Genomic DNA, 14,750 nt, shown 5'->3' with positions numbered 1-14,750 from the left:
TGGTGACAACTCAAAAGACAAAGATATGAGTTACACCACTCGGAGTGAAGCTCACTGACAGTAAAAAAGTGTATCAAAGACAACAGAAAATAGAAACCAAGGTCTTATGATGACTTCAGGTGATTTAAGCCTAGAGTGGTGAAATGCTAAAGGCACTTGGCAAAAATTATTAAAGATGTCAATTAATCCATAAATGAAGAATTAAAAGTAAACTAACAGTTTTTGAGTTTGAATGAGTCCTCCCACCTCCTGGTACAAGTGTATACATTTAAAGGCATTGAATGATTTGGACTGCAGATGTTAGTTGTGTCATGATTTGGATCCATAGTAGTACTATTGCATCTTAGTGAGTGAATGAATAATATGGAAAGATGTATTGGAACATGTCAAAGTCTGGAATGAGACATCTTTTTCAATTTATGGTTTCCTTTGTGTTGTATGGTGATGATATTTTGTCCTTTATCCATTACGTTCAATGAAAATATAATTGCATAGCCTATATTGCATACATAGATTTAGATATATAATGATCTTGATGGTATTGTTCACTAGTTAAATGTGTAGGAGGAAGTTGCAATATGATGTTAAGAGGCATGCAATGGTATTTTTCATTTAAGTATAGTTATCAATATGGAAAATGGTTGTGTTAGTCACACCATTTGAGCCCTACATGATATGTCTCAAGATAGTGGTTCAAGTGATACCTTCCCCTCTACGAGGATTGAAAATGTCAATGCCTAGACAATAGTGAACCCCTTAGTGGACACCATGTAGACCTAGGTCTCAAATTGAGCCAAAAAGCGAGGCAAATATAAGCACATTCCAACTAATAGATGACCACTCAAGCACAGTGATACAACTATAATAGCTTCCAACATGCAATAGGTCAAGTTTCTTCTATGAGATACAGTGACTTAGATGTTGCTGACAAGAAGGAACTTATGGTAGAGGCATGGGAAATAGAAGAACCACAACTAGAATGGGAATTTTTCTCTCTAAGGTACTGTATAATTAATGCAATAAGATAGAGAGGAGAAGCAACAAGAAGCCTCCCTGGTTACAAGGATCTCACACCATGCACTACTCAATTTGTAGAAGAATCAAAGATACGTGGGAAGTTTTTTATTGACTATGTACAAGGAATTATTCGAGTTTATAATCACATAATAAACAAATTTGACTTGATTAATTCAACCAATACTAATGTAATATTTAATAATGTTTTGACTTGCAATTAGCATATTAAAGGATTAAAGGATTAGCTTATTAAAGGATTAAAGTATATGTTGGCATTGAAAAAGAAAAATAAAAAGTAGTATTTTATAACTTCTTTGGCCTTTTCTATTTTTTGCTGTTCTGAAAATTATATATATATATAGGTAATTCGTTCAAATTTTTAATAATAAATTGAATATAAGTCATAAATAAAAAAGTTTCAATATGCATTTTTAAATAATATTAACATGTATTTCAAATATAGTAGTTTGCAAAAAAAAAATCTCTTCTACCCACAGATTAAGCAAAAGATTTCAATGTCAACTATATACATATTATATATAGTTAGTTATTAAAAGAAAAACTATGTATATAATATATAGCGCAGATGGAAAAAAAAAAAAAAAATATTATGGTTAAAACATTTCAAATAATTTTATTATTTTACATATTATATATATATATATATATATATAGTCTGTCACTTTTGTCTAAAATCTAGCAAAGATTTGTTGGAATTGCAAGTTTAAGCTAGGTAAATTACACAATCCAACTGCTTAAGGGGATTTTCAACGCATTAAATTGATTTATACATTCAAAAATGCAATTTAAACAATGAAAATTTTCACGTGGTGTATATATAGAGATTAACCACAGATCTATCAAACACTAATCAAATCTCTCGAGATGCAAATATTTTTTCAAGTTTTGCACTATGATAGTAATTTGGACCTCGAGATTTGATCTATTGGGCGCTTGTTAGATCCATGGATAAGAAATATCTATACTAATTTACAGACACTACTACAACTCCCCATATTAAGCGGTAGAGCACAGCCTTCCTCAAGGTCATCATCTGAACCTAAAGGACATGATCTAAGTAACTCGACATGAAATGAGCCTGAGCCTTTAAAGATTCATAGCATGAACCTGCATTGCATGTATTGTAAACTTTATCACCATATGTAACGATTTGGTGTAAATGCGTGCTCGCTTATCATCCTGCGTAATTATTTGTGTCATTGTTTGCTCACCTGATCACCCTATGTTCCTCATTTTCTGGTTCACGTGATGTTTCGTTCTGTAGTCTTTGAAGCATGCATAAATGTGTCACCTTATCACCGTGTTCCTCATTCTTCCCGTTCACATGTTGTTTCATTATGTGGTCTTAAAGAAATTATTTTGCTAGATATTTATTCATAGGATGCATTAAAACAGGATAGGAATCTTCAATTCCATATCATTTCAAATAGCAATCACTGCCTTCTTTAACAAATAAGTTGTAAAAACCAAATTTAATGCTTCATGGAATACATAAAATCTTGGTAGCTTCTCCGTAACAACATTCCCTGTCTTGCTTAACAAATGACTTGCAAAACCAAATGTAATGTTTCATAGGATATATAAAATCTTGATAGCCTCTTCCTAAAAACATACAAGACAATAAATGAAATAAAACAATACTATGATAATCTCTACAAACTACAAGGTAAAAGCTAACGAAATGCCAATCTACAAAAATCGAATTATCACGCATATCAGTGACAGGAAAATTGATAAAAGGTCAATCAAACAAGTGTCATGATTCTACCCTGTAGATATTCTAGATAAACTGCCAGCAGTATAAAAAAGAATGAGATAAGTGTACAATTAGCAAAGTTCCTTCCACAACTTACTGGTACAATCGAACATACATACAGAAAAAATCTGTTGGAACTTCTGCAATATAGCAACTGCTAACCATTGGCAGAAAATAAACATAGTTACTACCAGTCAGTATCATAAATGATAAAACAGTTGCAAAACATGTTACAAGCACATATATTTTGTCATGTCAGAAATCAAAACTAGAAAGCTTAAGGGATCTCAATCCCTATTATTTTGGCATAGGTTGTCACAGACACATAGAACCTAACCATTGTCCTATACACCTTCACAACACATACTAAAATGAAAAGGCAGGTCTTCCAGAAAGCTTTGGAAGAGAGAATTTTTCTACTTGCAAAACTAGCAGAATACCAAAACCAGCTGCTAGGATGCACATCTCACATGGCCCATCTGTTGAAAATGTGAGCAGAGAGGATGCGACAAATCTGCTAGGCACCACTCAGTTATCTAGACGAGCTAGAAACGAGTGAGGAAATCTTTATTTTTTCATCGAACCTTCAAATCACACAATAGGCCACAATTAAACATCTGGACCATTATCCTTGAGACCTATGTGTGTAGGGCCATAAATAAATTCTGCTTCCGCGCATGTTCAGGAATGAGCCTTTCCAGAGTATCCGGAGGGATACCGGCCAACTCTGAAAGTAAAATTTAAGAACTCAGATACTCCTACATGAGTTAAGCAGATCTATAAGAAAAACTCTAGTAACAAGCATTTTAACATGAAAAGTATACCTTGGGGTTTGAAGTTGAACAATGGAGGCAAAGGTCGACCATTAGGTAGGCGAGTGTTAGGATCTCGCAACTCATCAAAGAACGGGTGGATGCAAGCATCCAGCTGTGGATCATAGTAATACATGCATAAAGCTCACATCTGAGCAAACGATTAGTTGCACCAAAAAGATCCTAACGTGTACAGGAATACACTACATGCATGCTAATGACATAAAATTACAAAATAGCAATTATGACTTACAGCAGTGCAACGAAGATTAGGCGAATACTGTAACAGCCTGCTTACCAAATCCACTGCTTCTGGAGGTAAGCGTTTTTGGAATACCTGACATCAAGGATGTTACCGCATAAGACGCTACAGCAATGATCCCTCCTTTGTATTCTATCAATAAACGAACCAGTTCAAATCTTATCCATCAATTTAGGAATAGTTAGTTCTTGCTTTCTTTAAACAAAATTTCCAATTTTGAAGAATGTATAAGATCTGATGCTCTCGCACACGTGCTTATAGTCTATGAAAGAATGTAACATCCTCCGCATAACATGAATCTCAATTCGCAATATTGACTATTCTTGGGGTTTGGGATTGTACTTGTAGTCAAATGGTAACTTGTTCAAGTCGGAAGGCACAAATTTGCAGTTCCATTTTCGTCCACTTAATCAGGCTACTTGTGGTTGTTTATCCAAAGCTTCGAATTTCCTATCCATGATGATGGGAACAGGTGGTGGTAGTTGATATCAGGCCAGGCTATCAACATAAAATGCCCAGATCCCACCCTTCCTATCCCATTTCGCTCAGGAGTCCAACATGATATCTAATAATACCAAATGTCAAGGAAAAAGATCCACGAGGTTACGAACAACTTTCCTGAAAAGGATTGTCCTTGGGTGCAGTTCAACTTTCAGATTACAGAATATAGAGTCTAGAATCTAGACAAGTTCATGTATGAGCCAGACTTGATAGTGACCCTCAGTTGTTACTATCAAGATCAAAGCTATCGGACTTGGATTCGAAAAGGGCAAAAATTATGCATGGGCTTGGACTTGGATGAATAAAAAGCATCAAATATTAAAAAAAAAAAAACTTAAAAAATAATAACGTTCGTATCAATGTAAATACAAACAATTAGACACCAAATAAAGTCTTTTTCATTTATATTGCATGCAAGGATTCATATTGGCAAAATTACGTCAAGATACATAAACTAAAGGCTTCTCTTCTGCATAAATTAAAGTTTCGAGACATAATCAATGATACCAGAATCAATTCTCACCGCACCATGTTCGCACTCTGGACGAAAGTGTTGCCGGAGTGATCCCAAGAGCACTCCTGAGAGTGCACTTCCACCCCAAAAAATGTTCCCGAGTCCGTTCCAGAAATCCATTCTGAAGTGTGCTCCCAATGTGCTCCTTTGGCACTCCCTGTACACTCGTCCCTGTACACTCGTTTATTTTTATTTTTGAGGTATATTAACCTTTCAGGGTGTCACCATGGCATGGAGCAAGGGTAAGGGAAGTATCAAAACCTTGTGACAACTATTTTCTCATACTATTTGTGGTTTTATTCATCTTTAGTTACAGGTTTTATTCATCTTTAGTTAGGGTTTTGAGTGGGCTTCTTAATTATTTTTTTAGGAAAGCAGATTACTGATAGCTTGGAGGACTGCTACCATAGTCACATTCTACCATGGTTAGATAAAGCACATTCTAACATTGTTAGTTAAAGAGCCTTGTGGTTTTATTCATCTTTAGTTAGGGTTTTGAGTGGGCTTCTTAATTATTTTTTTAGGAAAGCAGATTACTGATAGCTTGGAGGACTGCTACCGTAGTCACATTCTACCATGGTTAGTTAAAGCACATTCTACCATTGTTAGTTAAAGAGCCTAAGAGGCAGCACAATCCTCAATATTGACTTTAGGGATGACATGGATGCAAAATCGTTGAGGTTCATCTATCCATATCGTATACCAATCAATGTGCTCTTCCAGTATAACCATCGACGATTACAGCTCCAAGAATGAGGAGATGGAATTGTGTCACTAAACAAGGAAAAAAGCCAAAGTCCGCAGCACTCTAGGATGGTTTATAGATGAGTGGGCATCATAGTGCATATCCATTGTATCTGATCGTTGGACAAATGCTAGCATTTGATAAATGTTGTTCTTGGCATGTCAATCTAGTGGTGCTGTGTCCTTTCCAGCCCATCACTGTGAATCATTCGTCACGTCTACTTATATAACATTTTAGAGCTCCTACTGAGAACCATTAGATTGGATTATTCAATGTGATTCAGGTAATTATTGAGGTCTAAAATATATTTACAAACCACCTCTTGCACTACAATTATATAATATCTATATAATTATGGTTAAGTTCAATTAAAGAAATCTTTAAATATAAATTAATAAAAGCTCCTACTGAGAACCATTAGATTGGATTATTCAATGTGATTCAGGTAATTATTGAGGTCTAAAATATATTTACAAACCACCTCTTGCACTACAATTATATAATATCTATATAATTATGGTTAAGTTCAATTAAAGAAATCTTTAAATATAAATTAATAAATTATTGAGGTCTAAAATATATTTACAAACCACCTCTTGCACTACAATTATATAATATCTATATAATTATGGTTAAGTTCAATTAAAGAAATCTTTAAATATAAATTAATAAAGAAGCCCACTACTCATTACAAATAAAAGTATTTTTGGGAATATAAATTATTTTTAATAATAAATGTAGTACTACTAAATTACCATCCATAATTTGAAGCATATAAAATGTTACTACTTAAAAAATAATATATAATTCATAACATTGATTTTTTAAAATTTGAAGCATATAAAATGTTACTATTTAAAAAATAATATATAATTCATAACATGGACTATATGAATAAAGATTGAGCAAATCCAAAAGCGTTTTATAACATATAACTTTAAAATTAAAAGCAACACACCCTATCATATTCTCCTTATAGAAGTGGGTCTTTCCCCTATCGAGAGACTAGCTATGACTAGGCTTTTGTTGTACAAGCACAAACTCAATAACATAGGAGACCATAGACTTCCTAAGCTAGCTTTAAATTCCAGTCAAAACCACCTAAGGCTCAAACCAGGTTGGTATAAAGACACCAGGGCCTCGTTAAACCATTGGGAGATCGACGAGAATGTTGCATTGCAAAACATTAATAACATTAAAAATATTGTTACTTCTAAGTTCAAAGAAAAATGTGGTGTGAGAAAGATTTAGCAGCTAAAAGAAAATTAAGATATTATAAGGAGGTCATCAACCCCACCCTAGAAAATTAAAAGTATCTCTCTGTTTTAACTAGCTCAAAGAAGAAAATTAATATAGCCAAGATTAGAATGAACTCTCATGAGCTCCATAGTGAAACGGGTCATTGGCCAGTTCCTAAAACACCATGGATGGAAAGGTTCTGTCATCTCCGTGAAAATATGAACATCAAGATGAAAATCACTTCCTCTTAAAGTGCCCCGCTTACAACCACATTAGATCTCGGTTTCAAAACCTTTGTTGCAATACTGACCTTCCTAGCCTTTTACGTTGTCAAAATTACAGTGAACTCGACAGGCTTCTCTCCAAACTTTTTGAGCATAGGAATAAAATTTTAAATCAAACTAAATAATTTGTTTCTTTAGATCCAATAAACCAAAGTTTGGTCTAAGTAGACATTAACCATCATTATCATCATCACAAAATCAAACTAATATATATAGATACATAAGATAAGAACCATGTATAAATCATTTATCCATATATAAATTTAACTTTAACTAATATATAAAGGGCATTCCATGTATTACATTAGTTAAATTAATATATGAATATAATCTAACTAATATAAAGAATACGTGAAACTGAAACTAATATATGAGTACCCCGTATTAATTTAACTAGCATAGGTCGTTAATGGGTATTTATATATCATTTTAATTAATATATCTGATATAAACTAATATATGGATTACATGGTTCTATGTCTACCATATATTCATTAAATTAGTGTCGGTGGATTTATGTATATAATATGAATATATATATATGGATTACATGGTTCCATGTCTACAATATATTAATTAAATTAGTGTATGTGGGTTTCTATATTAAGATGAATATATATCTATGTAATGAATTATAATTTTTTATTTAATTTAGCATATAAAGTGTGAATAATGTTTGAAAATATATTTATTCAATTTTATTTATTTATTTTGAATTGGTATTTAATTTTTTTTAATGTATTTAGCCTTGAAGGGTTAGCTCAATTGGTTGAGGTCTTGTTGCTAAAGCACCTCACTATTGGGAGGTCACAAGGTCAATTCACCTCGATGCCCTCAAGATTAGGCTCTAACTAGTGCGGAAGGCGGGATATGACCCCTTGGAGTAGATTTGCCTGGATGTTGAAAATGTAGTGAGTAAAGGTCTTATGGCTTGTGCCTTAGCCAGTGAAGACTTCGATTTGTCTTTCTCTAGCATGAGTGCGAGCTCATGAGTTAAACTTCAGTGAGAATGAGTTTATTTCTAGTTTACTAGAAGGATCATCAAGATGGCATGCGTAGAGTTGGAGCTTCACTTAAGTGAAGTCTTCATCAGTTTGACTACAGAACGAGGTCGCAGTTATAAGTTCAGTTAGAGCGAGTTAATCTTCACTCTTGATTGAAGGAAGAACGAGTTAAGACTCCAAGTGTTGATTTGGGAGAGAATCAGTTGTACTTTTAGTTAACTTGCTACCAGAACTCGAATTCTAAAATTAAATTGAGTCTTCCTTGCATGCTCGAATTGGGTCTATAAAAAGGTGGACAAAGGCACAAGAAATCACAAGTTTGTTCATGAGTTTGTGAGATCATTCTTTGATTGTGGAGTGCACAGAATTGAGAGCTTGTGTCCTAAGAAATAGGAGACCACAAGTCCACAAGAAAATAGGAGGATTTGCGCTAGAGATTAGGAGTTACTTTGCATAAGGAAATAGGGATCTAGTGCGCTAAGAAATAGGGACCTAGTGCGCAAGGAAATAAGCCCAAGTGCACAAAGATCAAGAAGCTTCTAGTGTGCAAAGATCAAGGAGTAGGGATCAGGGATTGCAAGGACAATTCAAGGCTATCCAGTAGGGGAATAGTTGTGTGCTAGAGGGTCGAGACTAAGCAGTGATCAAGGTAGGCCGAGATCAATTGTATCAGTTGAGATTAGTGAGAAGTAGCAAAACGCTTTCTCAGAGACAGATTGCTTTGTAATAGATCCAAATTCTTAAGAACAATCAATAAAAAAAACAAAACAAAAAAGGCAACCTTTCCCATTTGGATTTCCTGGGTAAACAAGTGTGTCAATTTGTGTGATTGAGTTTTTATCTCTCAATTATTTTTCGTTGTTTATAAGTTGTTAAGAAACTATGTATCTTGGTGAAAGCAAATTGGGTTTCAATTTTCACTTATTCATCTAAGTAATTGCAGAGTTTCATGGAAATTTAACATGGTATCAGAGAGCAGAGATCAACATAAATACCAGCACCAAATTTATTAGTCAATTAAGAGCGCAAATTAGGTAGAAGGCTTGCGTTAGAGTTTTGAAGAGAATTATCTTTGGATAGCAATATGGCGTTCCAAGGACTAACCAGATCACTATTTAGAGGGAGCCTTGAACTTCTTCTCATGGAAGGAGCGGATCTCAGTGGTGTCGAAAGATAATGGGGTGCTAGAATTTGTCAAGCAACAAATAGCTCCACCTCAACATGCCCAACAATTGATCCAGCATAATAAAAGTAACACCAAGGCCAAGAGGATCATTCTTGAGGGGGTTAGAGACCATATTATCCCTCATCTCCATGGGAAAAAGACAACATATAAGATGTGGAATGCCATCTTAGATTTCTACCAGTGTTGGAAAATAGATGTGGCAGCGATTAATTCCAATTTTCCTTAACCTTAATACTTGTTTGTGAACTTTATTATTCTTCTTGCGTTTCTTTATTAGATCTTCTTCATCAAACAAATATCAAAAACAAAACAATAGTGGGCAAAGATATTAGGCTCCAAGCCACAACAAAACCACTCCAAGGGGAAAACCCAGAAACTCTTCTCTTCTTATATAATTTGCTTTAGATGAGACAACAAAAGACCCAAACCCTAGACCAATTCCTCCTCCAAGTATGAAGGCATCCCTTCCAATAAGTCCTTCTTTGATATAGCACCAACCAGCTTCAAACTGCAACTTCGAATTCCCACCTTTAGTATTGCTACTTTGACCTGCAACTTCGGCCCTGACGCTGTTGTAGAAACCCCAATCCAACTTCTTCAAGAGATCCTTCTTTGAGCAAGACAACTCCTACGGTCAACAAAGACAAGACAAAATATTCCTTCTCCCAGTAACTTAGTACTGCACTTTGTCCAACTGCAACATGGACCTGTTATTTCGACCTCTTTTGTAGCCACAGAAACCCTAGTTTTTCACACGTGTGAGAGAGAGAGAGAGAAAGAGCCCAAAAACAAATTTGTTCTTCTCTTCTTGGATTCCTTTTGTCTTCTAGACCTTCGCTCTTTCTTCCTTGTCTCTTCTTTCCCTAGATCAAACTTTTTCTTTTGAGATCGAACTTGATGATGAGTGAGTGCCATATGAGGTCGAACTACTTGTATTTATAGCCTTTCTAGGGGGTCGAATTCCCTCCTTTAGGCCGACTTGAAGTTGTCAAGGCCGACTTGTATTTTGGAGGTTTCCCAAACTTTCTAAACTCAAAAATAAATTATTTTGCAAGATATATTTTGCCTGGAAGGGTTTTATAAACATGATGTTGACTCCTTTGACTCATGACAATAAATCTTATGACCTAACAAACCCTAGAAGCATGAAGAACATGTTTTTACCTAGAAGACCATCAATAATGAGCATGAAACCCATGCTTTATAATAATAACTTTTTCTTTTCTTTTTGTTTGTTACATAAGATACAGATTGAAATGAGCACAAAAACAATTATGAAGACCGAAACTAGTTACATTTCCAACACTCTCTCATAACTAAGAAGGTATTCATAATTGTACAACTTGTACAACATCATTTTCAAACTGAAGAGTTCTCATAAGATCAGTTGGATCGATAACCCATCTGTAAGCATCATTATTATGACCAACACAGTCTCTAAGGCCTAACTAGACAAGCTCTACTTTATTCAAGAGCATTATGTTGGGAGGCTTTACGTGTGATATCGCATTGCCTCTACATGGCACATACCCCATCTGGATGTTCACAAGGTATGCCCTTTTAGGACTATTCTTATCTTGGATCGCCATTCCTGAGTCCTCAAAGAATATCGATCCTCTTCGAGCACTCTTCTCTTGGATACATGTCCCATTCTCAAAGAGTGTCGGTACCTTTCCCTTCTTGGATTTTATATCCTCAAGGAAACCACAGATGCTTATCTAATCCTCCACCATTCTCTCTTCATCATCTGAAAAAGATAATTCACATGTGATGTCCAACATCACTCCCTCTCAATCAGAGAGGATATCCCTATTCCCTTTTGATTATGGAATAGATCCTTGATCCTATCAAGGAGACTCCTTTACTCCCTCTCAAATCTAGAGGAGATTCCTAACTTCTTTTCTTTTAGGATAGGCATATCCACAAGCTTTCTAGCTTGTCTTCATAAGAGTATCAGCTACCAATTCTCCATAGTTGTATGGCTCCCTCTTTCTTTCACATCTCATCATATCGAGCCTGCTTCCTTTCGAAGTATCATGGAGGTCATCTCTCTCGCTGATCACTTTCATCTTTGACATCATAGATGAAGGCATTGCATTGGATCTTTCCAAACTTCAAGTTGATCATAGCTTCCTCGTGAAAGTGATCTCCTTTGACCTTCAGGTTATCTTCTCGCACTACTACCTTTCAATCCCAAGATGTGCACATCCTAACTTCACAGTTATCAGTACCAGATATTGAGCTTCCCTCAACATTCTTCATTCATTTCCATCCATACAGTTGAACTTGCTTCAACTGTCATCATGTATTCTTGCAACATCCTTCCAGGTAGTAAAATGTGAAAATTCCTTGAAATGCGGCAACTGGAATTAATTCTCTTAATTGATTATCAGTTTACTAATTTTATGATTAATATCGAATTAATCACACTGCAATTTCTTCACAAAATAAAACACTACGGAAGATAAACTGGAAACTAAGAAAACACTGGCACACACACATAAAAAAATCAGAAATTGTCTCTCCAAGCCCCTGCAAGTGATCTCTCAATTGAGAGATGTTCATCAAAAAGGATGCCATGTCCTCATCCTTTGATTTCTTCATTTTATATAGTTTATTCCTCAAAGACATCTTTTGTCCTGATGTACTTACAGAGTACAAATTCACTAGCTTGTCATACATAGCCTTAGAAGTTTTCATATTTGCAACAAATGAACAGGAGGATCCTTAATGGATTCAACTATGATCCTTTGTGCCCTCACTTCTCCTTTCTTGTACTTCGCTAGTTCCTGAGTCTTGTCTTTACTAGGTTTAGTGATTTCACCAGTAACAGATTCCATTACCTCATGTTCTATAAGTTCCAGGTCAATCCTTTTCTTCTAGGCTAGCAAGTTTGATGCTCCAACGAGCTTATTTCGCTTCTTGTAGAAAGAACCAATATGACCTGCAGATTCAGACATAGAGTAATAATATGATACTTACTTGATAAGCAACATTCTTCTCTTCCTTGATGGTGTCTTCAACTTTCTTGATGCTTCCAAGATCTTTGAAGAGACTTCAATAATGTCCTTGAAAGATGTTTCCTAGGATTCCTCCAACAACAGCTTCCAAGAGTCATTAATGATACCTAGATCCTTTGATGCTTCCTTCAAGAAGGTCTTCCAGTGATTCTTCAACTAGATCACTTGTTCAAGAGAGAACAACAATCTTCTTGTAGTATTCTTCAAGCTTTCTTCTGATGAGACCCTTCTTCTAAATCAATAGGTATCCTTTTCCCCTTAGAAAACCCTTCTTGTGTCTACAAGATGATCCTTCCAATTGCCTTCCTGTTCACCTCAGCGTTGATACCATGTTGGAAAATGCAATGTGGCAGCAATTAATTCCAATTTTCCTAAGCCTTAATACTTGTTTGTGAACATTATTATTCTTCTTGTGTTTCTTTTAGATCTTCTTCATCAAACAAATATCAAGAACAAAACAATAGTGGACACAGATATTAGGTTCCAAGTCATAGAAAAACCAATCTAGGAGGAAAACCCAAAAACTCTTCTATTTTTGTAGAATATGCTTCAAATGAGACAGCAAAAGACCCAAACCCTATCCCAAGTCCTCCTCCAAGTACCAAGTCAGCGCTTCCAATGAGCCCTTCTTTGATCTAGCACCAACCAACTTCAAACTGCAACTTTGACTTCCCAGCATTAGTACTACTACTTAGGCCCTATAGTTATTACAGAAACCCTAATCCAACTTCTTCGAGAGATCCTTCTTCAAGCAAGACAGCGTCTCCTAAGATTAGTGAAGAAAAGATAGAATATTCCTTCTCCCAGCAACTCAATATTGCACTTCGTCCTACTGCAACTTGGACCTACGATTTCTGCCCTTTCTGTAGCTGCACAAAACCTGATTTTTCACATGTGAGAGAGAGAGAGAGCCCAAAAATAGATTTTTTCTTGTCTTCTTAGATTCCTTTTGTCTTCTAGACCTTCGCTCCTTCCTTGTCTCTTCTTTCCCTAGATTGAACTTTTTTCTCTTAAGATTGAACTTGATGATGAGTGAGTGCCAAATGAGGTCACACTGCTTATATGTATAGCCTTTCCAGGGAGTCGAATTCCCTGCTTTAGGCCGACTTGAAGCTGTCAAGGCGAACTTGTACTTTGGAGGTTTCCCAGACTTTCTAGACTCGAAAATAAATTCTTTTACAAAATATATTTTTCTCAAAAGGGTCTTATAAACATGATGTTGACTCTTTTGACTCGTGACAATAAACCCTATGACCTAACAAACCTTGGAAGCATGAAGAACATGTTTTTACCTAGAAGAACATCAATAATGAGCATGAAACCCACGCTTTATAATAATAACTTCTTCTTTTCTTCTTTTGTTTGTCATAGAAGATACATATTGAAATGAGCACAACAACAATTATGAAGATCGAAACTAGTTACATTTCCAACATCCAGTGATGCTTGGAAGTCTGCTCTGAAGGACAAGCTAAGAAATATCTGGATGAGCAAAGGAGAGCCCATCATCATGTATCTTTCCAAGTTCATTCAAGTTCAGGATGAACTAGGTAGAGTGGGCGACACTATAATAGACAGTGACCTTGTGAGTCTTGCACTTCTGGGACTTCATAAGTCTTGGGAGATTTTTCAGGATACAAACAATGGCAGAGAGAATATTCCCCGCTAGGAAAGGTTGTGGTCAGAAAGCGTCCAAGAGGAAATCTAGAGAGGTATGAGAGCTAGGAGATCAGCTACGACAGAGGACGAAGAGAATTTTTCCCTAGCAGGCAAAGGTAGCAAAGCCAAGGAGAGGTCGAGCCCAATTAGACGGGCAAGAAGAAGAAGGATTTGAGCAAGATCAAGTGCTTCCGTTGCCATGAGTTCGGGCATCATGCCACTAAGTGTCCTAATTGGAAGAAGAAGTCCAGTAAGGATCATGTGGCTACATCAGCTAAGGTAGATGTGTTTTCTTCTCAATTCCAGAAAGATTTCTCATTGATAGCTTGCATGGCAAGCTTAGTGGGCAGCACCGTATGGTATATTGGTTCAAGAGCATCCTTCCACATGACCAGGAACAAGGAGTATTTTAGCAAGTTGGAAAAGAAGGACATGGAGTTTCACATCGAGCTAGGAGATGATGGCAAGTATGTGACTAGGGGAGTTGGTACTATCAGTTTTGAGAGGAAGTCAAGTAGCTCTCTCCATCTCAAAGATGTCCTCTATGTTCCAGGCCTAAAGAACCTTGTTTCAGTAGCTACCCTAGAGGACAAGGGTTATGATGTCATCTTCAGCAGAGGTAAGGCTTACCTCAAGCACTTAGCTTTTGGATGTATGAAGTAGATAGGTGTGAGGATGAAGAATTTGTATAGGTTGAAGGTTGAGAGAGGCGCAACCTTGAGCAGCAACG

The 14,750-nt window shown here is 35.9% G+C and overlaps 1 protein-coding gene across 4 annotated transcripts in view; it reads right to left on the bottom strand.

Moving 5' to 3' along the window:
• Positions 1–2,839: 2,839 nt before the first annotated feature.
• Positions 2,840–14,750, bottom strand: part of LOC149180914 (shaggy-related protein kinase kappa-like) — a 228,951-nt gene continuing 217,040 nt past the window's right edge. For all 4 annotated transcript variants that reach the window (XM_089416387.1, XM_089416388.1, XM_089416385.1 and 1 more), the window contains exons 11-13: positions 3,860–3,943; positions 3,619–3,721; positions 2,840–3,521 (exon numbers count right to left, since the gene is read on the bottom strand). In XM_089416387.1, coding sequence (XP_089272513.1) covers positions 3,433–3,521; positions 3,619–3,721; positions 3,860–3,943 — 276 coding nt within the window. In that variant the 3' untranslated portion in view covers positions 2,840–3,432. The remainder of the gene's footprint in view (positions 3,522–3,618; positions 3,722–3,859; positions 3,944–14,750) is intronic.

Source organism: Pinus tabuliformis, chromosome 3_2 (genome assembly GCF_031772625.1).
Source record: "Pinus tabuliformis cultivar Carrire ecotype Pingquan chromosome 3_2, CPIR1, whole genome shotgun sequence".
NCBI lineage: Eukaryota > Viridiplantae > Streptophyta > Pinopsida > Pinales > Pinaceae > Pinus > Pinus tabuliformis.
The sequence above is the reverse complement of the archived record's forward strand: the minus strand, read 5'-3'. Positions and strand labels throughout refer to the sequence as shown.